This window comes from Lagenorhynchus albirostris, chromosome 16, assembly GCF_949774975.1.
Source record: "Lagenorhynchus albirostris chromosome 16, mLagAlb1.1, whole genome shotgun sequence".
In the NCBI taxonomy this organism is placed as follows: domain Eukaryota; kingdom Metazoa; phylum Chordata; class Mammalia; order Artiodactyla; family Delphinidae; genus Lagenorhynchus; species Lagenorhynchus albirostris.
Genome location: NC_083110.1, coordinates 28537350 through 28564554, shown reverse-complemented (window position 1 = coordinate 28564554; position 27205 = coordinate 28537350). Strand labels below are relative to the sequence as shown.

Sequence of the window (27205 nt, the reverse complement as noted above, 5' to 3'; positions counted from 1 at the left end):
AGGCTCAGTAGTTGTGGCTCACAGGCTCTAGAGTGCAGGCTCAGTGGTTGTGGCGCACGGGCTTAGTTGCTCCGCGGCATGTGGGATCTTCCTGGACCAGGGCTCGAACCCATGTCCCCTTCATTGGCAGGCGGATTCTTAACCATTGCGCCACCAGCAAAGTCCTACATTTTACTTTTTGTGATATTCAAGGTGGTGTTGGAAAAATCTAATTTTTCCCCAAAGTAGAAATAGATATGTTGTTTCATGTTATATATATACGCTCACTGCAAAAGCCTTCAGACAATACAGGAATCTATAGAGAAAAAGTGTCATTCTACATCTGAGAGATAACAACTGTTACTGTTTTGGTATAAAGCTTTCTAGATTTTTGTACGGCTTTACGAACATTCAGATAATTATAGGGTATTTAAAAATAGGATCAGACTATACACACTATTTAGTAATGTGCCTTTTAAGGTAATTTCTCTGTGAAAATATATACATTTTCATCATAATTTGTAATTGCTTCCCTGTATTCCATGGTATAAACCTACCATTTGTGGTTATTTCTAATTTCTTGTTCTAAGAACAAGAAGGATGTTCTTGTACATGTGTATGTGTATGCTTATCTACCTGTTTCTTTGCTATGAATACTTAAAATGGAATTGTGTAAAAGAGTACGCACTTTTGTACATTTTGATAACAATTTAAAAATTGCTCTCAAAAATTTTTATCAATTGTGGATGAGTGCCCATGCCTCCACATTCTTGGAAGTCATACAGGTTTAGGAAGAAGTGGTGCGTTAGAGGGGACATCCGTCTAGTCTGTGAGTTTAGGGGCATGGAAGCTTCATGTGGTGATGGGGTATGTTCCTGGTTGTTCAGGAAGGTCGCCATGACACAACCAGTGCATTCATTTGTTTGCCAGATGGGGTAACCCCACTTTCCTTTTACTATCCTATCTTAAACCCTTCTCCTGTGTTCTTCTCCCTTAGATTGAGGAAGACACGTGGCAGAAATACTACTTGGAAGGAGTCTCAAATGAAATGTACACAGAATATCTCTCCAGTGCCTTCGTGGGTCTGTCCTTCCCTACTGTTTGTGAGTAAGTGACCATTAACCATATGCTCTTTGGCTTTCAGAAAACATTTAACGTGTCTCTGGAAGGAAGTGCACCCCACCTATGGCCGGCACAGTGGGGACACTCGACAATTACCAAGTGTCCTGTGCTCAGCCTTCTGTGATGAAGGGGAAGATGGGTCATTATGTGGCCCCTGCCTTGGGGATTTCTGCTGGCTCTCCTTTCCCTCCAGTCCTGAGAATCTCAGGCTTGGATTCATCATTTGACCTAAGTTATGAACTGCAGTTTTCCTGCATATCTTGAATTACTCCCCTGTGACGTAGACACATGTATGAAGGGTCGCAGGAACCCATGCCTCTGATTTTACCAGGGCAAAACCAAATCTTGCTAGCACCTTGGTGAAAGAAATTTTAATCTTTCAATTAAGTCAGATCATAAAGACATCAGAGAAGCCACTGTTCAAAGTGCTTTCACTATTTCCTGAGGCAATGTGGAACCAAATGTACACAGAGAGACCTGGAAATAGTCCTGAGTGGTTTAGCCCCGAGATGGACAGCTGGTATGTTATAACAATAAAAAGACTTAGCATCTCCTTATACTGGCTCAGCAAGATGGATTTGAGCAAGGGGTGGCCCCAGCCTGCACGACCCCTCGAGGTAGAACAGGTGATCGTTTAAGGGTTATGACGTCAGGAGCTCCAGGTGTCCCAGACCCCAAGAAACTTCCACCAGGACGATGCCTCAGATTCCCCACCTAGAAGCTCAGATGTTGGATGTAAGTCAAACAGGCGCTTTGTCCTTATGAAAACACAGACTCCCTGGGAATGCTGAAACATGAAGCCCTGTACTTGGACACTGAGCAAAGAATTTGGTAAACTCCGTCTCATGGATGAAAACTGGGAAGAAACAGGGGAACCTGGGAACCCACTGGGCTGAGGAAGAAGAGCTCTTCCCTTGTGCTGTCTACCTGCCTGGAAACCAAACCCACCTTCTGGAAAGGGCGTCCTGAAGAGGACAGTCCTGGGGGGCTCTTGGGTTCCTTTGTCTCATAGTTTGCTGTTCTGTGCACAGCAGAGGGGGGCCAGGGCACCTGGTAGCTTGGTGTTTACCCGTCAGTGACTTCTGTCAGTGAGCACAGCAGGTGCACCCTGCCTGTCCCTGGGCCCAGGCCCTAAGCAATCCAAACTGGTTTGACTGTTTACTGAGATTTCTCACCCTGTCTCGAAGCGAAAGTTTAAACGCTAAATGGACTGGAAGAGGGCATAGGTAATTGATTCCGAAGGAGTTATTTTCCGAAAGTGGATGCCCTATTGTAACTCCCATGTGTTCCTTTCTTTGAGAGCCATTTCTCATTCTGCCATGGAAAGGAGTTATCCATTCCGAGGCACTGGGTCCTGGAACACTGAGGCTGTCCCAGGCGATTTTCTCTATCTTGGAGAGTGGCCTGCCTAGGATAAAAAGTCCAGGAGGATTCAGGACTTACATTAGAAGCTGGTCATATGAAAATGCAATTGAGGCCTCTTAGGTCTGATGTAGATGTGGCCTGAGCCCACAGCAGAACTGCCAACGCCTGGAGGAGTCCTGTGGCCCCTCAGGCATTAGCAGTGGAGTATGTGAAGTCCCCTTCCTTGTCTTTGAGTCTCCTGGGCTTGATTGGTGTCAACATGAGTGCTGCCTTGCAAATCCCTTAGTCCATGTCCCTCCCCCCACCCCCTTCCTGCTTTCCCATCGCTTCTCTTATTTTGCTTCTGGAAACTGAGTGAGTTCATTTTAAGAGTGTTAACCTGGAAGGTTAGAACCGCTCCCTCTAGAAGTTCCAGCTGGGATACCTGTGGGGTCAGTTGGACTCACGTATTTGTCCTACACGGTGTTTCATTTCTTAACAGTTAGTCGCCAATGTTTCAGAAAGGTGGTTCTTCACATAAAAACTAGATTCCTGGCCTCTTTTGAAAATCTGATGAACCAACACGGGACTTGCATTTCTACTGAATGCTAAGGGACTCCAGTGTGCTGTAAGGAGGGGTTTAGTGAAGGGCCTCCCCTCCCTGATGTCTTAAACTGGCCAGATTTGCATTTACATCAGGGCCTGGCCCCCTCGATGTGTGAGTTTGCCAACTCTGACCCGTTGGGTGTGTGAAACTTCTCTGCCCTTTGGAGCCGGTTCAAGAGCTGGACACTAGTCTGTAAATATTTCCCTTGACAACATGTTCCGAGAAGGAGAAGATCCCTCAGACATACCTTGTTGTCAGAGAATTTGGTGTTTGTTTGGTACAGCTTCCGGAATACAAAGACAAAAAACAAAATACCATCATGCAACATGCAAAACTTGTGATGTGAGTGAGAATGTGTTCAACTGACTGCTATTGCTCGTTTAACACAATGATACAGCAGAGGTAGGAATAATCAATAAAGAAAGGACACTTAATGAGATTTAGGAACATCCCAAAACATTGAAGCTCTCCTCAAGCATTTGATTATCTGGAGGCTTAATTATCTGTGTTTTCTACTTTAAATTAAAGAAAAGCCATAACTCAGAGTTACCAGCAGTTTAATGATAACACTCTTCAATTCAGGTTAATTAAAGCACAGCCGTAATTAGAGTGTAGGGTTGTATATCACCAGGCTGGCGCATAAGTATTTTCATTGCAGTAAGAATTGGCTATTCAATTTCAAGATGACATGAAGGACGCCAAAATATATTTTCAGCTGGTTCACGTAGAAGAAAAAGAGTTGGAGAATATTCTGGGTATAATAAAGCACTGATAAAGTATACAGATTTTCAGAGCCGTCTCTGTAATTATGCACGGCATTAAAACAATATGCAGCCAGTAACGTCTTGAAGCATGAAAAGAAATAAATTTGCTCTTCCCTTGGGCTGGCAGAGTGCCCCCTTGCAGGGTAGGATCACCACACCGAAAAGATTGGAGTTTTTTCAGAAGCTGGGAGAGGCATTCAGTGAAAAGCTGAGGGGGCAGGATTAATGGGTGCAATCTGAGGTCGTTTCCCAAGAGAATAGATGTGGGAGGAGGAGAGAGAGGAGGGGCAGGAGGCCCCCAAGTTGAGCTTTTTTAAGAATTTCGAGCAGAGAGACGCTTTCTCCGGCTCAGGAAAGACTTGCACCAGCTTCTCTGCACCAGCCTTTGGCCTTCACGTGTGTATCACCAGAAGACGCAGCTTTGTTCCAAAAGCAATAACTAATTTAGACAAAATGCAGTATCATTTCTAAATATGTCACTTACATTTTCTCACTGAATCCTCACAAAAATCCGGTGACGATTATGTGAGTATTACCATCCCTGGTTTATGAAGGAGGACACTGAGACTCAGAGGACATTGGTGTCCCCTTCCAAAGCCACCTAGCAGACAAGTTACAGTACCAGGATTTCGATGCTGGGGCCTCATGCAGTTGGGATCAGCTTGGAGGATGTGGTAGATGAAGGCTGGCTAATTAAGAGCCTCCTGGGGAGCTTATGAAACAGAGGATTCTAGGTTCCATCTCCAGATTCTAATATCTGGGGTAGATCCCCCAAATCTGCATTTTTTTTTGTAGGTGAGTGGGGGTGATTCTGATTCAGTCTGATGACTGGGGACCCCCAGCAACCCCATTCTCCACACCACAGGCTGGAATAACTTCTTATCCCAACTTCGGGCTCAGTCACTGGAACGTTTCTGATTTTTGCCAAATCATAGAATTGTAGGTGGGCCACATCTTACCAGCTAATGTTAGGATTTGGGCCTTTGTGGGTGCTTCCTCTCCATCGCTCCTTCTTCACGAAGGGTATTCGGCAGTCTCCATGGATATAGGAATGAGTCTGCCCTCTACCGTGCCAGGCAAACTGATGACTGCTCTCCCCACTCCCCACGCCTAATCCAAATCAGAATAGGAAAAAGACGTGGGGGTACTGAGCCCTTTAATGCTCTCATTCAGGTTTCCGCTGGGGATCGTAAAAGCAATTTCAGGGTGGGGAGAACAGTTAAGCACCAAATGCAGAGGAGGACAATTTAGGGTGCAACAAGCCAGATGTCTCTTGGCCTTGATGGACACCATAGTGGGTATGGCCTGGACCTTCCTCAGGATGCTCTTAGGGTGTTCCTTTTAAGCGCCAGCAACTCCTGAGCATCTCCCTTTGGTTTTGCATAGCTGGCTTGCCCCTGGTCTGTGTGGCAGTAAGATCAAGGCAAAGGAGCTATGGGATCTGAAAGAGAGGGTGCCACCCATTGTTCTCTGAACACCAGGAAACCACCCGCTTCCCTTTCCCTCCCACACCCCATCTTCCTCAGTAGCTGACTGTGGAAGGTGCAGATGGCCAGTGCCAGCCAAGCCTGCAGGAGGCCGGGGCTGGGGTATGAGGCTATGTTTTCCACGAAGGGGTCCTGTTTTTGAGTGGTTCAAGTAGTAGGATGCTGTGTGATGTCAGGTGGTGTGAGCTGTGGAGTCGCAAAGGTCTGGGGTCAAACCCACTTGCTGGATATATGATTTGGGACAAGATAGTTGATTTCTGCCTACCTCCTTCTTTTTTTTTTTTTTTTGCGGTACGCGGGCCTCTCACTGCTGTGGCCTCTCCCGTTGCGGAGCACAAGCTCCAGACGTGCAGGCTCGGTGGCCATGGCTCACGGGCCCAGCCGCTCCGCGGCATGTGGGATCTTCCCGGACCGGGGCACGAACCCGTGTCCCCTGCATCGGCAGGCGGACTCTCAACCACTGCGCCACCAGGGAAGCCCCCTACCTCCTTTTGATGGTTACCAGCTGCCTGACCTTGGGCTTAGTGCTCGCCCCGGTTTCCTCAACTCTAAAATCGGAATGCTAGAACTTGTCTCTCAGTACCAGCTAATGCCCTTTTCCCCTCTCCTGCCTATCCTCTTCCCACCACCCTTCTATTCTGCCCGCTGAATATGATATAAACACCAAGAAAGAAAGAAATATATCGTGACATTTCCGCGTTTTATTTACTCTTACCTTTTAGAAAATTCTGCCATCGGTCAGCAGCCGGTCAACCAGCTAGCTGTTTGATGAGCTTGGGGTATTTGTGCCAGTGGGCCAGGCATGGTGCAATTAGATGTGATCAAATATGTGCTCATTAAAAGATTAATAGCACTACTTTCAGATGCCGAGGAAAAGATCCTGTTTCCCTGCAGCTGCTGCCTTCTGCGAGTTTGCAGTCTGGTGAAAGAAAGTAATGCCCATCCTCAGGGAGAGATGCGCGCCCATTGATGAGTGTGTGGTGGATGCACACAGCCGGGGGACAGATGCTGAGAGCTCCCTGCAGGCTGGGGTGGCCAGGAGAGGCTTCCTAGAAGAGGCGATACTTGAGCTATACCTTGTATGGAGGTTGGGTTCAGAGAAGGAATAAAGAGGGAAGAGGGATTTGTAAGGGATAGGGAACCAGGAGGCTGGGAGCCGCAGAGAACTCTCTCAATACCCAGGTCTCTGAGGTTTTCCAACGAGAACAAGTTGATTTCCACTTTAGATGGGAGAAGGAGAAAAATCAGAGTTCTTTTGACATGTGATGTTTTCAGGGGGAAACAGCGATAGTGTTTTTATTATGAGAACTAGCAAACGAGAGGTTGTACCCGCCTGCCTCCGGGTAGGGGAGTGAGGGCAGAGGAGGGAGGTGGGAAGGAGGAGTGCAGGAAGCCACAGGTTCACAGGTTTGGCTACTGCAAGAATGCCATGTGCCAGGTCCTGAATCTCACGGTGAGCAGATCAGTCAATCAGTCGTCACTTGCAAAATATAAATGCTTAATTGTATCAGGTTTTACAGCTCAGGGGATTAGGACAAAAGATGTATTTGAAATACTGCATGTCTGTGTCCCCCTGCAGCTGTTACAATTCAGATTTGATGTGGAGTATTTAATGCCTAGGTAGCTTGAGGAACTCTGACCAGATCTTCCCTACGCTAAAGGGCAGGAGTTCTGCCCTCCAGCCCAAATGCAAGCCTGGACGCTTCTGTGCTGGTTTAGACAGTGCGGGGTCTGCAGGGCATGGTTCTCCTTCCCCCCATCCACCCGCATCCAGGGCCCTAAACATTGAGAAAATCACGCTCTCATCCTGTGTTGTTTGGCATGGACCGATCTTTCCAGGGAAGCCACTTGAGGAAACTTAAATTCCAGGCTGCCTAGAGAAAGCTGGGTCTCTTGCCCAGTGAAAGCTACAGCTAGTTTAACTTAAGTTCTGTGAAATCAGTAGTTCTTAGAGAAGGGCATCCGAATTTGAACATGGAGCAGAAAGAAGCCAGCAGACTCTATTGTTATATGGTGGATTTATTTAGCCAGGCTGCAGAAATGAACCTTTTATGAGAATTTATGGAGAAGCTTGAGTCTCATCTTGAAAACATATTTTTCCTCAAAGAACTGGCCCTATTCCTCCCATTATTCGGGGGTATTGTAATTGGGACTGAGCATATATGAACACACATAGGAATACAACGTTTATGATTACTTCTGTTACAGGGATTCAGAAGGTGACCGACAATCCTGCCACATGTGAATAAACCAGGGGCCATAAAATCTATGAAAACCCTTAATCGAAGGCTACAGAGGCAGTGGCCATTCTAGAATTCTCCACAGGAAGGGTCAGGGCGGCAGTCCAGTGGGAAATACTGGGGCTTCACTTGATGCTGGGTACACATAACAAACACACAGTTTACATTTTATGTTTCTGATTAATAATAATAGCAAAGCTTTCTAAAATATGCAGTTACTGACATTTTGGGCAAATGTTAACTGTCCATACGAAAGAATGTAATTATATTTAAATTCAAGTGTCTTAGGTGTGCTAGTGGAGATATTATGAGTGTTCAAAGGTGAGGGTGTTCTGAAGCCTTCCCACTGCACGTCTGTGAAAGCTGCTGGGAAATCTGAACAACATTTTTCACGGGCATTTTAAATCACTTCCATTTTCCTGGTGCTGAGTCTTACAAATCCCACTGGTTCGAGTTTTCTTTAACTAGATGTTTCCATTTTGAGAGCCTATCATTTTAAATCAAAGCTCCTAAATGTGGATCTTTTTTTCATTTTAGCCCCTAGATCCTAAAGATCTGGTTCCCCAATGTGCAGTATTTACATCCTCATCTACTCTGGTTACATGTATCAGCCTGACATTCCCAGGGTCCCTCTGGACAACTGAAGAGGGGCTGGCGCTTTGGGGCAGAGCTGGGTTTGGGGGGCACAGTGAAAGCTGCCTCTTCTCTCCTTGCCCCTTCACTCCTAGGTGAGTCAGCCCCAAACCACACCTTTGCATACCCTTCCTGAACACATTAGAAGGTGCAAACTCCACGACAGGTTTCTATGCTTAATTCACACCAGCAAGCAATCTTTCTAGTCAAGGGGGCTGATTTAATAGCAAGAATAATTTATTTCCCTCTGGGTAGGTAGAAACAGTTGGACTCTAATTCTTAAGAGCCTTTGTTCAGGAACATTTGGGTTGAAACTACTGTGGTTAACAGATGATGCTGGCAGTAAAGAAAAAAAGAAAAAGAGGGCTTTGTATAATGTTGTCAAATTTGGTAGACCTCTACTTAATAATTACCAAGAAAGTAATCTAACTTTTTTTTTTCCTTGAAAAAAGAAGTCATTCCTATTCCCCCGTAATTATTTTTGCAACAAGTGGCAACTTCCGGCATTGGACATACTGGGACATTTTATTTTAGAAACGAGGAATTAAATTCTTGCTAACTTATGGCTGATTTCATCCTGTTTATCACATTGTGGAAGCTACCTTGTTTCTCTCTTATACTCTACCTCATGCTAAGCCTCCTTTCTCTTTCCTACCCCAGGTCTGTGTATGTTTAAGCCATAAGAATAACTTTAAGGATTGGATGAGCAAAACCCATTTTGCTTTACCAGAAAAATGGTGTAAATGTTGCAAGTAAATATTTAATTTCAGGACATCAATTCTAAGTAGTCCAAAGGCACATCCTTTGTAACAGGATCTGCAGAGGGTTCCAAGGAGAAATCGCTGTCTGTATCTTAGAATTGTACTTACCACATGTCATAGCGGATTGAAAGCAAACATTAGATTCCCAGAGCATATCACTGCTATTATTCCATTCTACGCCCTTCTTTTCCTATCTGTCTGCTTCTATCCACCAAGTTAAAAAGCATGTCGTTTCACGATGCTAGCTCACTTCCAAGCTTTCTCTGCCTAAACTAGACTTTCCTAGTTTACCACTTTACCTGTTGTAGATAATTCTAGCAACTCATGAGAGTCTGCTCCCCATTCTTTCATACATTTACTTAATCAGCATTTACTGAAAGCTTACTCCTTGCATTTTGCAAACTACCAGCGAGACAAGCATACATCTTGCCCTGAAGAAGCTCAGTGTAGAGGGCAGAGAGGCAAGTAAACAAGTAATTACCACACCCCACCGTACCCACTCCCTGTTTACTCACCTTGATCTGCCCTTCCCCCCAGAACCACAACAGAGGCTGTGCCTGAGCTGCAGCCTTAAGCCCAGCACCCTGACCTTCGCCAGTTCTCTGTGGCAGGAACTCACGAAAACCTGTGCTTTTAAACAGGGAGAGACGTAGGTCTGTTTCCGGTGTAAATTGTAAATTACTCAAGATTTGTACTTCGCAGACATCCAGAGGATACTCAACTAGAGTAGGGAGTAATAGCTTAGATGCCCATAGGGGGCAGGCAGTTAGCAACAAAGAATTAGAATGAGGAGGTCCGAGACAGTAGGGGGTAGTCGAGACTGTGGCACATTGGAGAGCACGTGTCCCACCCAGAGGGGTAATTGCTTTGAAGGTGCAGTCCCTTTTAGCCATATGGAATGTGGCTCCATCTGATTTATCGAGGAAAGCTGAAAAGCTCGCTTTTATATGAAATCACCTGTTGGTACCTAATTCTAGATTTTTTTTTTTTTTTTTTCTTAAATGCTGTACTGACCAAACAGAACATATCTGCATGTTGGGTTTCTGGCAACCACTTCATTTCCTTTGCTTTTATAAGAAGCATCTGTGTAGCATACTGCCTAGAGACTTGATTTCCACTTCTGACATTTCTACATGAAAATTGTTTAACCTTGAACAAGTTGTTTGATTTCCACTTTTGGCTTTTCTCCATAAAGGCCATTTAACCTTGAACAAGTCGCTTTTCCTTCTTTGGACCTCAGTCTGTTATCTGTACGAGAAGGGCAGGACCAGCCAGTCTTGAAGTGCCTGAGTCTGAAAATCTATGGTTGTGGCACTGTTTGCATGTACCGGCATACCTCTTTTTATTACACTTGGCTTTTTTGCACTTTGCAGATACTGCATTTTTTTTTTTTTTTTTTTTTTACAAATTGAACGTTTGTGACAACCCTGTTCAAGCAACACTATCAGTGCCATTTTTCCAACAGTATTTACTCACTTCATGTCTCTGTGTCACATTTTGGTAATTCTCACAATATTTCAAACTTTTTCATGATTACTATATTTGTTATGGTGATCTGTGATCTTTGATGTTACTATTGTAATTGTTTTGGGGTTTTTTTAGCAATAGAGTAGTTTTTAATTAAGGTGTGTTCATTGATTTTTTCGACATAATGCTATTGCACACTAATAGACTATAGTGTAAACATAACTTTTATATACACTGGGAAACCAAAAACTTCACCTTACTTGCTTTATTGTGATAATTGCTTTATTGTGGTGGCCTGGACCAAACCCACAATATCTCCCAGGTCTGCCTGTGATCACTTTGTTTACATCACTCTGTCCCTCTCTTCTTAGTCCCTTTGGCCAGTGAACAAAGGCTTGTTTTAGGTCAGAGCATTCTTAAAAAGAGGCTTCTGTAAGGCCATGTAGAAAAATTTTAGATATTGATTTGAAAGTTACAAAAGAGGTCTCAGATCTGCTGGTCCGCCCTGTGCTAGGTAAGGAATATGCCCAAGGCCATGTAGATTTTATTGACTTTTCTGAGTTAGGAAGCGCCTTTCTTTTTCTATCTAAGTGGTAGATGATATCGTAGTAGCTAGGAGGACATAATCCACCATTACTATGAACTGTTTCTTCCCTTGTCACCAACAGTCAGGTCGTTAAAGCAGTTAAGATCCTTGATCCCGTGAACCACCAGAATCCCAAATCGGAGTGGCCATTGCTCATAGGATTTCAGCAAATCAGCATCTTCGTGATCAATGCTAAGTTAAGATCAGCCTTCTCCTTGAGTTTGGCACTTAGTTGTTATTTACATTAGAAAGCGGTTACTTAATCTGGTAATTTGTTTCAACAAATATTGCATAAGCCACCTGATAGTTTAAACAATTTAAGCTCCAGAAGTAACAGCCCCGTAAAGGGTGTGTGTTAGTGGTGCTCTAGGGAACATAAATTAAGAAGAGCATTTTTCCAGCTGTAGTTGGGTATGTGGGTTGGTGTTTCAGCAAACTGCACAATCAGCACAAAACCCAGGTCATTAGAGTCTGCTGGCAGGAATCAGAAAATCTGCAAATCACTGGGAGAGCCCAAATACGCCTGGATGGAAGTGGTCCTTTGAACTCTGACTGTCTGTTTACAGCAATACAGGGGATCATGGCCTCCCAGGCAGTAATGAGCTATCGGTCTTATTCCCATTGCAGAGCTTGAGGCCTTCACCACCACCTTACCTGCAAGCAATACATACACGGGTCCAGCGCATCTGATTGTGTCACTTTTCTATTTAGAAGCAACCCAGAGCCTCCCAGTCCACTTAGAATAAGCTGCAGATTCCTTGTTGTAGCCGGCAAAGTCTTCATGATCTTGTTTCCACCTAGTTCCCTGACCTAATCACGGTCGCTCTCGACTTTGCACACTCAGCTGCAGCCTCGCTGGCCTGTATGCTGGTCCTCAAACACCCCGACTTCCTTCCTACCTAAGGGCCCTTGCACTTGCTGTTTCCACTCCCTAGAAAGCTCTTTGCCCAGATCCTCTTTGCCCAGATCCTCTCATTGCCGGGCAATGTGAGAGCTTGGATGGAGCCAGGAGTGACAGTGCCGTCGCCATGTGCTGGGATTATTACCATCACGGAGGCTAAGGATAACTACCATCATTCTGAGCGCACAGGGGTCTGCTCAGAACAACAGTATGAGCCATTTGTACAAAAGACCGAAACGGAATCCAGATAACAGGTCCAGCTGCTCCAAATACCTCCCTCCCCGTGCAGTTAACTACCCAACCGAGTGGCTAATGAATCTGGCCCAGCATAAATCCCCAGGCACAAATCCCTGCTTCAGGTCTGTGTCTAGACATCCAGAGCTGAGTGCAATTTGCACTTTGAACATTCAGCCCCTTATCACTTGTGAGAAATCAAGCTTAATGGGGAGGATGGGGAGGTGTGGCTCACATCCCCCTCCCTCTGGCTCAGTGACCGTAGAATGCGGGTCCCTTGGGTAATGACCGCATCAGGAGATGGAAAGGTCGTAACAGTGTTTGTTCTGTGGCTCTGGTCGTTCTGAAGCGCTGACTGCGGGGTTTCTCCGTCTCATTGCAGGCTGTGTTTTGTGAAGCTCAAGCTTCTGATGATAGCTATTGAGTACAAGTCCGCCAACCGAGAGAGCCGGTAAGTTTGCCCTGACCCAGCGGCTGGCTGACGTTTATGATGGTAAGAGTGCAGCCCGGGAACGTTCAGTCCACTTCTTTCTTACGCATTATTTATTTGTTTGGAGGCCTAATGCAACACCTCTCTGACTCGAAGGCACATTTCAAGGTGTGTTCAGGTAGACACTGCCGCTTCTATCCCAGACACTGCTGGGCACCCAAAGAGTATTTTTCCGGGGGAAAGGGATGAGGCATCCAGATCTCTAACCCATCATGCCAACTTACACTTTTCACCCTCTAAGTATAAAACCAGGGACAGACCCTGTCCTTAAACCCATTTTTACTGCTGTGATCAAAAAGCAGGTGGACTCTGGCCTCCTTCATAGCAGGCATGGGGCAGAGTCGTGATGGGAGTTTCCAGCTCTCTTGGTAGCCAAATTACAAGCAGCCTATTGTGTACCATATGTTTCTCTCCCGGTGCAACTGAAATCCATGTGGCATGAATATCAGCTACATGTAAATTAGCCAGGAGAGCAGGGCTTGGAGGCAGGAGCCCTCTTTATTTATTTTGCGCTTAATTATGTGCAAATCAGACTGATGAGGGACTGGGTCTGGTCGAAATAGATAACACCCCAGTCAATATATGAGTTTGCGCTGAAAGAAGGAAGCGTTGCATCAACAAGGAATTTTGTCGGAGTACTGTATGCATTACAGACATAAGAGAGATGATTGTGGCTCCCCAGTTCTTATCAATAGTTTTGGAAGAGAGCTCACTGAGAAATGCTCAGGCTTGGGTCCTCTGAAAGGACAACCGTGCTTTTTTCCTAGCTATGCTAAAAAGTCTTCCTTTAGGTGCCCAAGGGAAGGGCGCAGATACCCTCCAACATACGCCTTAATAACTGAGCAGAGTGCAGGGCAAGACTAGAAGGTTCCTGCTATCATCATTTAAGGAGTTTTCATTATCCTGGTGAATGACTCAGTAAAGCCCCAAATGTTCAGTCCGTGTCTCTATGACCAACAAAACACCAAACAAACGCTGGATTGGAAGCCAGTCATTCCAATGTTCTCTGTTACCTCAACCACCAGATCAGATTGCTCACAACGTCAATCTGATCACATGTTAAGCTATTCTGAAACTCCAAATCAACCAAAAGGAAGACAAAATGGTAGATTTGGTGGCCACATGGTAGACCATGGTTGTAGCCGTTAACAGCTATTTACACAGATACACATTTTCCTTCTCTGTGGTGGCAAAGTGAAAAATCTTATTTGCAAAAAACCCAAGAGTCCTTGGCTCTTTGCCGTTCAACAGATAAGGTGGATGTTTCTGGGATTGTGGCTTGCCCATGTTGTTGCCAATACCCACCTGTACCTGTGTAGGGGAAATGTGTATCCTGGGTTTCTGCAAATGATATTCTTCATGTTGCCAAGTCAGTAAATCTTTGTGTAATTCAGTGTTCTCGCTTTATCACTTCTGTGCATCTCTTAAAAAAAAAAAAAAAAAGTCGCGATGCAAGTGATCCTGAATAGCGCTTCTCCACCATGCTGGAATGATTTCATGGCAGGGGACTGCACCCTGAACCTTGACCAGCCGTCTTCCACCTGCCACCTTTTGGTCACGAGGAGGGAGAGAGAAAGGCTGTTCATGGTTCGGTGTGAATCCACTGTCACCATTCTAAGAAAAATAACTCAGAGCTTTCTCTGAAGACACAATCTTTTCTTTGGTGGACGTTCCCATTAATTCACCAATCTGAGATGTTTTCAACGAAGCCGGATTTATACATACAGATAGTTTTTTCAAATTTCCTTTTTCAGAAAAGGGAGGAAAGAACTTGTTTGGCTTGGTTTTGGCTTTCTGTGTGCAGCTGCCAGCTTTAATCCTCAAACGTGGCTTGGTCTCAGTGTGGAAGCACATTGGTTCTTTTGGAAAAAGGTGTGCTGGAGGGAATGTGGATCGGGCCTCCGAGAAAACACAGGACTCACACACAATATCCGTGTTAAAAAGAACTGAGTTTCTGACCTTCCTGAGATAATAGTTTTGATTTTGTTTTTCATTTAAAAATGTCCCATTTCCCTTCCTCTCCCATTTCCTAAGTGATCGGGTGTGAAAATTCGGAGAACCCTGCTTCTCTTTTCCACGCCCACCCCGTGCCTCCGACCTGTGTGAACTGCCTCCCCTGTTGCTGTTATCCCATGATACTGTTTCCGTGCTTTGTTGAAAAACCTTGTTTTCACACACATCCTTCAGATAATTTGAAACAAAGGTTTTATTCCTTCTATCCTTCTGGTGTCAGTCAATTTATTATCCAATTGTTTGATTTTCAATTCTTTTCTTGTCGTTTTGCAGAAGCCGAAAGCGGTATGCTCTCTTCGTTAACTTTCCTCCCAACTTCCACCCTCCGTCTTCACGTCTAACCACAGGACTAACCCTTTGCCAAGAATTCAGGAAGACAGAGATTATACATATATGTGTATATGTATATATAATCTCATTCCCTTGTCTAGTAGATACATATATATGTATATATATGTATTTTTATATATGAACCTCTCTCCAGCCAGAGTCCATAAAAATTGAAAGTAGCATATTGCTTTTCTTGTTTGATTTGTTGATCCTTTTGGATGGCGCACTAACTTCTTTGCAGGAAACCTACACAAAAACAGAGGCCCAGTCCTGTTTTCAGTCACGGCACCACCGATGGGAACAAATGCTATTAGAGTTGACAAAGGAGGACGCTTCTCTCCAGCCCTTGGTGTCTGTTTCTGTCCTGTCCTGATGTGTCTTGGTACCATTTGTCTGCATACCACATCCACGTTCCCAGTGACCTCCTCTGCCCTGTGTCGGGTTTCCAGTGTGTAGAGCCGAATTTGTGTCCTTTTATCCACAAAACAGAGACCAAGCCCTTACACTTAACTCTTTTTCCTTATGCTAATTTTGATGATAACATTTGGCGTACTTTCTCTCTGGGCCAGTACTCAGTACAGACTTAGAACACTGCTACTGCATCTCCAGATCATCACATTTGATTTACCGAATGAGTACTGTTTATTGAGATGAACTCACCATGGCTTTCTTTCTTCCCAGTGTGTTTGGGCATATTTCTTAATATGAAGTATCTCAACTTTCACCATGTGACCTCACCCTGTTTTGCTGCTGTTTTATGTTGCATGAAGCATGACCAAATCCTCATCGATAGATTTTTTTTCAACTTTTTGGGTTAATATTTCCAATGTCGTTTTCTCGAAGACAGTACTGTCAAAAACATACTATTGAGATGCCTACTCGTTCATCCTCTCTAGAGTTGTTTTGCTCTGTGATTGTAATCACTGTCATGTGTTTGTGTTTGTAATTGTGTGTGTGTGTGTGTGTGTGTGTGTGTGTGTGTGTGTGTGTGTGTATTTGTCTGGAACTCTTTACGAAGTCAGATTCTTCTGTGATTTTCTCGAGTAGAGGTGGCTTCCTGTCAGTTTGGTATTATTGATATGATCCAACTGCGAGAAGTTACTGCAACACTTTGCATCTTCAAAGGTCCACAGTGGTTGCACCTCTGCTGTTGGCTTTTGGTCTTTGAGTGCTTTTATCTTGTGGTGAAGGCATGTGATGTAGGCATGACTTGTCCTGAAGCGTATCAGAAAGTGACATGGCTTGCTCCCAGAACCAAATATCCAGCATGGTCCTTCCCAAATGAACTCTCTTCCCCATCCCATGTGGCTACTCTTTTCCTTATGTGCAAAATAGATTTAAAAATGCCATTTCTAAAATGATTGAGATGGATTCAGGCTAAACAAGTCCTTGCCCCTGTCATTGGCAGACCACAGTGGCAGTCATTTGAGTGTGACCAACTGGGAGCAATCTTTATTATGCTGTCTCTGTGTCAGTGAATTGGGCTCAAATATATTGAAGCATAGACTACACACTGTGCTCTTACATATCTTCTGTAAGAAAAGTGCGTGTGTCTAGTTGTGTGGGACTCCAGCAGAATATATTTTAAAGCATAGAAGTAATGAAATGAAAAGTGTCAGAAAGGTAATAAGATTTGAGCTTTGGGGTTTCTGTAGGCTGTGCCCTAGCACAGCCCATAAACTGCAGGGCACCAATTGGGTCAAACAGAGTCCCACGCAATAGCAATCATCAATGACCTTGTGTGGTCAGAAAGGCCACTTCCCAGTGGCATGATTCATCTGGGCACAGCATGAGCTGAAGTTCTAGATGGTTCTTATCTTCTTGTTCTAGTTAATGAAGTCCCATTAGCTTGCTAGACACAGATATAATTACCATGTTATCAAGTACAAACTATCTTCTCATGTGAGTGATATTTTTGTAATTGCTCAGGGAATGGTACGCTACACCTATCAAAATTGGGGGGTGGGGAGGAGAGAAATATGCACCTGTCATATTTATCCATAATGGATAAAAGTTCCCTTTAAAAAAATATCTGTTTCCGTTGAATTACTGATTCTTGGTTGTCTCCAAAAACAGCAAACAAGTAAAGTTTATGATGATTGAAGAAGGGATAACTAGCTGTTTCCCAGTTGTTATGCATAAGTGGTGGAGAAAGGGAAGAAATCATTTTGCCCCATCAAGCCCCAAATCTCCAACCTGAGCAACGTTCGGCAAGAGAGACGCCATGAAATGAGTTGCAGCTTGTGAGCTGGAGCTCCCTTCCCGGAGGAACCCGACAGGATGTTTCCCTGTTAGACTGAGCCCTGCTAGCAGTTTCATGTGAATGTATTTCATGTTTAGGAACTGATATTTCAGTTTCTAAGTGAGTGGTGTTTTCAATATTGAAATCAATTGTTCCAACTCCCCAAGTGACATGCCGTTTATATCTCTGTATATTTACGTATTTATACTTAATGCACCTGGGAGATTCTTAGCTCATTTGCCAACGTCCTAGAAGAGGTGTGGTCACTCCTTTGATAGGCCCGACTGGTAAGAGTTGCAGCTGGCTCTTTGAAAGAACAGCTGTGACTACGTTTCTCTTTATTAGAGCGGGAAAGAAGACACTTTTGGAACTGAGACCACTGCTTGTGGTTTTCATTTGTTCAACAGATAGTTGAAATGTGCCTGTTGCATTCAGGGCTCTAAACTGGCTACTATGAGAAACTTGTTTACAAAAGTAAATAAAATAGGATTATGTTTTTCACTCTTTTACTTAACTATGGGTTCCCTACAGAAAATACATCTTTGTTTCATAGAGTGGATAAGGGGCCAAAGAATAAGTCTAGATACATAACTAGTTTGAGAGCAAAGGATAAAAAGAGAGAGAGAGAGAGAGCAAGAATCCTTGGGGAAGGGACCACACCAGCCCTTTGCCTCCAGCTGTTACTGAATGTTTTCAGTTGAAATTAACAAGGTCATAAAAGAAAGAGGATAATTTATAGTTCCTGGAACTGAGAGAAAGTCCACCCCTGCCAAGAAGATGTCCCCATTGGAATTCTGCTAATTGATATATGGACTTTTTTCTTAGAGATTATCTTGATTCTTCACATGACACATCTTGAAGTTTCTCTCTGATAAGCTAGTGAATTAGACAAAATTGGAGCAAAAGCCTGATTTAAAGTGAGGCACAAGGAGGGAGACTTTTGGCAGCCGTAGGAGCCAAACAAACTTAACATTGGATAGTCTTTTGAGATCAAAGATCTTTGGCAAGGTTTACATATTCCCATTAGAAGGTCAATAACATATTCTAAGGGTAGCAGGCATTTGGCAGGAAAAAAAGTTACTTCTGTCTAGGATCCTTATCTTTTTATATTTTGAAAGAGAGGAGGACTTACTCTATTTAAACTTTCTAGATTTGGAATGTGGATAGAAGACTCAATGTCTAAAATATCAAAAATAGTAACATATTTCCTCAGAGCGACTTTGAAACTTAGTACCCTTACACAGGAAGTATTATATGCAAAGATCCCCTGAAATCAGGGGCACCTGCTTCTTTACCAAACCCTTAAATCTGTGAGTGGGATCCAGCACAATGAGCTTCCTTATGCATCTAGATGTCTTTCCTTCATTGTTCTCGAGAGCTGACCTCAGTCTTTCAGTTCCTGCCCAGAAGGCTGCCTTAGCCTGATCGGTATACTGCAAATGATTCAGCCTCACATCATCACATAGAGATGACGTAAAGCCTCTCCCCCATGTCCAGAAGAGAACTAGAGGGCATCCTGAAACCCCACGGTCACTGATGTCTTTGGAGGTGCTTTCGGTACCTTAACCATCAGCCATAAGGTTTAAAGAACAGAGAGATACTCCACTGTGCAACCAATAGGCAGTCCAGATGAGCCCATCTCCAGATGTGGCGTGGAGATAAAATGTTTCAGATACTGCGGTCGATACAGAGGTCTTTCAGTGCCACTGGGATGCCTCCTAGGTAGTTTATTAGCACCAAAGACAACATGAGAGCTGTGATGCTGTGAGAGATCATCTAGCTCTTGTTTAGTTGTTGTAATTACCTGGCCTACTAGTAATAGTGACCGCGTGTTAAGAGCCTACTACGTGGCCCTCACTCTGCACATAGCATGTACTTTACTGCTCTTAGTGACACTTGAAGCTAGTGATTACTCACCCCATTTTACAGACGAGGAGAGTGAGGTTTATCGGCAGGTACATGCCCAAGGCCGGGACCTGAGCTCGGCTGCCCGACACAGGCACCTGCTCCCTTAACGGCAGCGAAACTGAGATTTGAACACAAGTCTGCTCTACATCAGTGCCCAGAATCTCTCCCCTCCACCACACTAACGTGACTAAAGCAAGGCTTGAAGACTGTAATAAATTATCGCAACCTGCCATCTCCGGAATGACAGTCCCGAATTCTCACCGTGTGCCAGTTCTTATTCACTGTTGCTGAAGAACAAAGGAAATGAAAAGAAACTTTCCATTGATGGGAACCATGACACAATGGGCTTGATCCCTGGAGTGCCATTAATGAAGCGTATGATGTAAAAAAGGGAAACAGGGTTCTGTGCGAGCCTTGTTTTGCGCATGTATGTCACCGAGACATTGATGAGTGTCAAATTTCCTCTTTTGAATTGCATTGTTAAAATCATGATAGGATTTTTTTTCACTCAGAAGCTTTTTTTACACCCTTATATGAATACACATCAAAATGTAGGCTTATCCAACTTTAAGGAATTAGTTCCTTTAAACTCCAGAAGAACCCAGAACTTTTCATGTATGTCCCTGTATATTATTCTGGAGTGTATAGTTCTTCACCCTGTAATTTTTTATCTCATTATAGACAGGGTATTTTGATAAGAAGTCCTGTGTTCCATTCCATGGGGCCAGCTGAAGTGATAATTTGGGCATTTGGGGGGCATTTTTTTGCAATAATAAATAATAAAAATAATCACTAATATGCATTGAGCTTTCTGTGCATCATCATCTCCCTTAATCCTCTGAAAAAAGACTCTGCTTATCTTCATCTCCATCTCATAGGTGAGGTAATTGAGTTCTAGGAAGATTCAGTACCTTGCCCAAAGTCAGACAGCTACTGAATGGCAGGGCTGGCATTTGGACTTAATTTCTGATTGCAGAACCAGGGCACAGAAGAACTGCCATGCAGGCAAGGGGGTAGGAAAGTGCAAAATCCAGCATCCTGCCTCTCTACAACATTCCACTTACTTGGATTTGAAAAAGGGATCCATCGAAACTGTGAAAAAACTCTGACCCTTTTCCTCCCGTGATCCTGAAAAGTCAGAGGGCTCTTAAACCAAGGTGAAGAGGTGTTGCAGGGGTGATTGGGAGGTGCCCGTATGGACCTTCTGCCCATCGCAAGCTGTGCTGTTAGCATGGCCTGCTGCTTCCTGACTGGCGGGGAATCTCACTGTTGTCTGTGGTTCTAGGGCAGAACACTCAAATCTTCATGGACCCTTGCTATTATTTAGTGTTAATCACAACGATGTCACAGGATTGGTTTCCCCCTGTCAGGTCTTGTTATGGGTAATGATGGAACTTCTTGTGACCACAGACATTTTGCAGTAATGATCTGCTGTGAGTTCTCCGAGCAGAACAAAGGTTCCTCTGCGTCCTTCCTGTCTTGCTACAGACACATCACCCTGTTGGCCACGGCACTTTTTGGTAATGGTTTTACCAGCAGTAAAAGATTACACGTTAAATACCATTCTCTGTTTTGATTGTTTTAGACAGTTGAGGACTTCCTTTAGCCTGATTCCAAACATCTATTACCTTAAACACCAGCTTTTCAGATCAAAGAGTACCTCTGCCGTATCTGGCGCTGCATTTATTTACAATGCCTCAATTCCATGTCCATTAAGCCCAAAGCCTCATCTCAGTCTCTGTGTAAGATAGCCCTGTATTCTGCTTTTGATCTGAAGACAATTAAACTTGCTTGTTTCATCCATTTATTAGATTAGGATACATTTATCTCTTCTGTCAGTCCAAACACAACTTGGTCAGCTAATCTATTTATACCACTTTGAAATAGGACAGGGTATATTTAGGTTCATACTTCCCCACAGGGGAAGTTTTTTTAGGGATAATTTGCATTCGTTTTCTAATTACAGTTGGCCCCAGTGAGGATATACTAGACACATACCTTAATCAAACACTCCCATACATCTTTGTAAACAGCAGACTGGAATCATTAAGTATTTCCAACTGCTGGCATTTTTCTTTCTCATTGTTAGGGTAAGTCCAATTCTTTCTACCTAGGCTGCTCATGGAATCCACTTCCATGTCCTTGTCAGTGTCATGCAGATGTTCTGCTGGCTTCTGCATTGGTTACAGGTGTCCCGTACCATTCCCTGCAGTAGTATGTGTTGTGCATATTTGTATGTTTCTGTATGCATATAGGGGTCCCATTAATGCTCTGTCATCTAATGGAAAATTAGTGTAGCCGTAGCTCTATTAGACCAATAACACTCAACATTGACTGTCAACAGCAGTTTCCAAAAGGATATATTATTAGGAACTTTGCTTCAAATCAGAAGCGCATGGCAATCCCATTGTACAAACCTGACCCTAAAACATGGATTTGCTTTGATATCTGCAACTGGGAGTATGCCAGCCTGGGAACTGGGCAGCAGACCTTTATGATGGCGTTATCCATTTAAATGTGTGGGGACAGTGGATGTCAGGCTGTAGACAAAATCTTTGGGGAAAGCATTAGACTAGTGGGCCCCCTATAAAGTTAACAGTACGGTGTAGCCTTCAAGGTTTTCTTCTTCAGAACACGACCTCATAACTATGTCTTCTTTGTTTGTTTTTGTTCACTGAGCAGTATATTAATTAATCCTGGAAACCACCTTAAGATCCAAGAAGGTACTTTAGGATTTTTCATCGCAAGCGATGCCAAAGAAGTTAAAAGGTAAGGGTTTATTTTCACTTGCCTGCCTTTTCGGCTCAGACATATGTATCTCCATCCACTGAGATATGCTTTCAGTGTGTACCGGGCCCTAACCCCAAAGCTTCTTAACATGTCTATGGGCATCAGATGGTGCTGAATCTTAGGAAGAAGAGACTGTGCTTTCAAATGCTTCCATGGATTCCTCTTCACACAGTCAGTTCCACACCTTTGAATTAGAATAATAACATTTTAGACCCGGGAGGCCCTAGATACCTGCTCTTTCATTTTCCAGGGGAGGAAAGTGAGTCCCAGGGAGCCTAAGTGATCAACCTGATTCTTGATGACCCAGAACAACACAACATAGGATAACCGGCCCCTTGTCTAGTGCTTTTTACTTAATAGTATCCAGGCAGATTTACTCGAGAATTAACCGTTTTCTACTTTAAGTGCCACATGGAATCTCAAAAGGTTTGGATTAATTTCAGATGAAATACGAAACCGGCTGTATTTTTATTGGTGGCCTTCTAGGTAAGTGGCTGAAGTTGTCAGGTTCACTTCTTAAGCCTCTGTAGGTACAGCCCAGGATTTCACTGGCCTCAGTGTTTCATGACACTCTTATTAGTATCCTCAAACTTGTTTAAAGCAGCCCAGGAAGTCATAGGGTTTTTTGCAGAACACCATGGAATTGTCGTATTTGATTCTAGCCTGTGAACTAGGAAAAACTTACTAGTAGAAAATGTGACTCAGATGGTCAGACAGGTCACTCAGCTCAACAACAACGTTACATAAAATATTTTAAATAAATGATGAATTGTCAAGATCTATCGTTTTTGTATAAGCCTATTGTCTTCATTCCGTGAGCTCCTCCTCAAAGCCAGGCCTGTGCTAGGTGATCTGTGTTCTTTAATGCTACTCCTCAAAATAACCTGGTGAGGTGGGTCTTCTAAAGCTCTTCAGGCTTTGGTTTCCTCATCTGTGAAATTGGGGCAAATGATTTGTTCAAGGCCATGCAGCATGTAAGCAAGTGGCAGAGCCCAATTAGAGCTGGTCTTTCCTTTTCTAAAACCCACGTTTTCGACCACACTTAATAATACTAGCAAATTCTTATGCAGAGTTCAGTGTGCGCCTGCACTGTTCTACGAACCAGGTACCAGATGTTGATGAACTCATTTAATCCTCTCGACAACCTCAGACAGGTACCATTACTATTCCCGTTTACATGCGAGGAAACTGAGGCACAGGTTGGTTAACTAACCCGCCCAAAGCTACACTGCTAGTGTAAAGTCAGGATTTAAAACCAGGAAGTCCCGTTCCAGAGCTTATGTTCTTAATTATTTATTTGCCAAGAGGTGAGCCTGCCACGCTGAGTACAGACCTGTGAGATTTGATAACTGACACTTATTTTCTTCTTCACCCACTCTTACAAACTAGCCATACTAGTTACAGAAGCTTTTAGGACAAAATGGGGTGCAGAAGCAAAAAAAATATCCTTGAGATTGAGGAATCTAATGATTTAAATTTACTTCTGGAAATTGGGAAAGGATTGCCGTTACTCAGGTGTGGAAGAGGAAAACCTCCTCGTCTAGTTCCTGGATCCTCACCTTTTCCAGGAGTACCCCTGAAACTGGGGTCACCGGAGAGAGGAAAGTGAGGGTAAATGAGACTGAAGCCCCTCCAGGTCTTCTGGGAGAGAAGGTTGTGAGGCACAAAAGCTGGAAACAGCATCTCAGCGCCATGTGTGGGGGCTGGGAGCAGAGCGGCACCATCGATCACATGTACCTCCCAGATAGCAAATATAATATGAAGCTCCCATTTGTGTAATTCTATTTCCTATCGCATCTCTCACTAATGAATGTCACAAATACCAGGCAGTCCAAAAAACAAATTACCTCCTATATTAGGGAGTGCAATATGTCTCATTTCAGTGCTTTATGGTATTCACAAATACATGCTGACACAATCAGCCTCAACACCAGCCTGTAATTTTCCATGGTGTGTGATGTGTCAAGAGCAAATGCTGTCAGTTAGGGGATTTCGAATAGATGAAGACTGCAGGAAACCACAGAAAGGACATCGGAGGTTTGAAGGAAACTAAACAAGTTTTATAAAAATGGAAAAGTAGATTATGATGATCTAGTATTGAGTTTTCACCCTCTGCTGCAAAAAGGCAACGGAAAAAGTTAATGGATTGTAGCTCAGAGAAACTTTCAGATGCAGTGTTTTAGGAAAAGAGGAGTGAAAGCCTCCAAGCGTTCTCATACTCCTTCATTTATCAAATGTGTGTGGGTCACTCACTTCTGAGACCACTCTGTATTAGGTGCCAGGGAAGCAGTGGTGAACAGCAGGGAGAAGATGCTGCTCTCTTGGGCTCACGTTCTGTGGGGGGAACTGCAGCTTTGTTTATTCGTGGCGCAAAGAATTAATGCAGCTGCCGCTGATTTAGGTTGGAGGTAAGTGACGGCTGCTCTGAGGGAGAAAGGTTTGAGCAGAGATGGAGGTGATGGGCAAAGAATCCATCATACAGGGATCAGAAGGGAAGAGGAGACACAGTGGGAACAATTTTGTCATGTTCAGGGAACCTAGGGGAAGAAAGTGGGCTAGATGAGGTGAGAGGGAAAGGCAGGAGCTCGTTTCCATAGGACTTCTTACAGAGGTTGTGTTAGTATAAAATGGAGTCATGGGTGGTTTTCAGCTGGGGGTGATGTAGTCTGATTTGTGTTATTAAGAGGTGTTTCCATCTGCGTGGTAGAGGATAGGATGTAGTAGGGTGGGAGAGGAGGCCAACAGACTCACGGACTAGTTCAGGTGGGACATGATAGCTTGTGCTAGATTGGTGAGTGGAGGTGGAGAGAAGTAAGAGCAATTCAGGATATATTTTAGATAGTCTGTAGGACCCACTGATGAACTGGATGTAAGAAGTGAGGGGAAGAAGAGAAATCGAAAATGGAGCCTAGATTTGGAGCTTATGCAGTTGGGGGGATGGCGGCCCCATCTTACTGATATGGGGAAAACTGGGGCAAGAGCAAGTTTGAGGTGGTAGGAAATCAAGAATTCTATTTGGACTAGGATAAGCAGGCAGTACGTACTGAACATGCCCATGGAGATGTCATAGAGCCAGCGGGACCTGAGATTCTGGCATTCTGGGAAAAGGTGAGGGCTGGAGATGTAAGTTTGGGGGCTGTATCAGTGAGGGTCCTGGCGAGAAACAGATGACACACTTAAATGGGAAAAGGGAGGAGAGTTTTATGAAGGAACCATATAAAGCTGTGGGCAGAGAGTTAAGGGAAACGAACAAGGGATGGCAAAGCACCCCAGAGCTAGCAACAGAGGGGAGCCACTCTCAGCCCTGGATCTGCAGACTCAAGGGGAAGGAGGGCTATCAGAACCCGGAGAGAGAGATTGCAGTGAAGGAAAGGCTGCCTGGCGGGAGCCGTGTCCTTCAGTAGAGAAATGGCACTACTACCATTTCACGACCACCCTCCAGTCTCCTGCTGTCCCCTCCCATTGGCCAAACAACAGGAGAACCCGAGGACAAGGAGATCCTAAAGGCCAGCCTTGCAGGATGCAGATATGGTCTTGATGCTGCATGGGGCCAGGTCACCAGCTGTTTGGAGAAGGGGTGGGAGGAGAGGGAGCGGTGAGGAGGGCAGAGAGGATTGACATGGGAGGAGAAGGTACGGGGGGGTGGGGGGGCATCCCGAAGAGTGTGAAAAGGCCCCCAGAATCCACAGCCATGGATTTCAAGTGAGATCCGTCAGCAGAGAGGTGTGTCCTTTCCCCAGCAATGCTCAGCTGCTTGGGTGCCGGTGTGCAGTAGGGCGGGGCTTTGCCAGGTGAGCGTGAGAGGCAGAGATGCATGGGGAAGAGAATGGTGCCTGCACTTGGCAAAAATCAGCTGGAGCTTAGGCGCTCTGCTCCCTTCAGCTGGGGGGCCGGGGGTGGTGTCTCTAGGTCACCACTCATTAACTTTACCTGTCTGGCCCTTCGAATATTTCACTTTCAGAATCCAGCTTTAATTCATGAAGTAATCATACTTTGTCTTTTCAATAGTCTCTTCAGACTCATCATTCTCTCGCTATCTCTTTAGTAAAGATGTGTTAAGACCTTGGACTCTGGCACTAGACTGTGTGGATTTGAATCCTGGCTCTGCCACTCCTAGCTGTGTGCCCTTGGGCAGGCCACTTAACCTCTCTGTGCTTCAGTCTCCTTATCTGTAAAACAGAGATAACAGTATCTCCTTCAAAGGATTGTTCGAGGATCAAATATGTTAATGCTTATAAAATGCTTAGAACAGCTCCTGGCCTATAATCTGTGCTCTATAAATGCTAGCTGTTACTTTTGTTACACTTATTATTATGTGTAGCATCAAATGGGGGAGAAAATGGCCAAAGGAAGTGGAAGCAAAATCACTTCCTCCTTTCCTGTCCTTCCCCTTTCAGGGCAGGTCATCACTGATTGCGTTCTTAGCCACATTGTCACTCAGACAAGCAGTCAGCTACCTTTCCTTTTTTGCAAGATGGGTAAGAACTGGCATTTAAGTAGTGGATGAGCTGATAGGGTGGGAAGAACTTTGGGCTTGGATTTAGAAGTCCTGGAGTCGGCCAAGGTCCAGACAGAATGACTTTGGGCAGGTCACAACAACCTCCTCGATTTACAGATGAGGAAGGACGGTGAGTCCCAGGGACTTTGACTGCAAGGCCTGCAAGACCTCTCCCAGATCGCAGAGTCTTCATGTTGGTTCCCAACCAGTGCCAGCCATAAGTGAAGTCCTGTGAGAAAGCAAAAAGGAACCAAGAATAAAATGGTTAAGAATTGTGTTTATTTCCTTATAGCCCGGGTCAAGGAAGGACTATGTTTATCCCTGGCATTCAGTTGCATGTTGGGAATGGTGAAGGTGGTGAGCCAAGGATTTTGTTAATGCCCTTATCCAGAGGCCTTTTCCAATGAATTTTATCACAGTATCCCCCAGTTTTGAAAGGACATAGGCCCCCAGTGCGATTCTTCTAGGCCCTGTGCATTTTATTTTGTTCCATTTATTCCTGTGCATTTTATTTTTAATTAATTAATTAATGTATTTATTTATTTATTTTTGGCTGCATTGGGTCTTCGCTGCTGGGCGCGGGCTTTCTCTAGTTGAAGCGAGCGGGGTCTACTCTTCATTGTGGTGCGCGGGCTTCTCATTGTGGTGGCTTCTCCTGTTGCAGAGCACGGGCTCTGGAGCACAGGCTCAGTAGTTGTGGCACACGGGCTTAGTTGCTCCGCGGCATGAGGGATCTTCCCGGACCAGGGATCGAACCCGTGTCCCCTGCACTGGCAGGCAGATTCTCAACCACTGCGCCACCAGGGAAG

General features: G+C 44.4%; 1 protein-coding gene across 1 annotated transcript in view; it reads left to right on the top strand.

Moving 5' to 3' along the window:
- The window catches only part of KCNMA1 (potassium calcium-activated channel subfamily M alpha 1), a 728670-nt gene that overhangs the window by 563695 nt on the left and 137770 nt on the right, over positions 1-27205 (top strand). The window contains exons 12-15 of the mRNA XM_060126951.1: positions 977-1086; positions 12508-12576; positions 14902-14913; positions 21791-21877. Coding sequence (XP_059982934.1) covers positions 977-1086; positions 12508-12576; positions 14902-14913; positions 21791-21877 — 278 coding nt within the window. The remainder of the gene's footprint in view (positions 1-976; positions 1087-12507; positions 12577-14901; positions 14914-21790; positions 21878-27205) is intronic.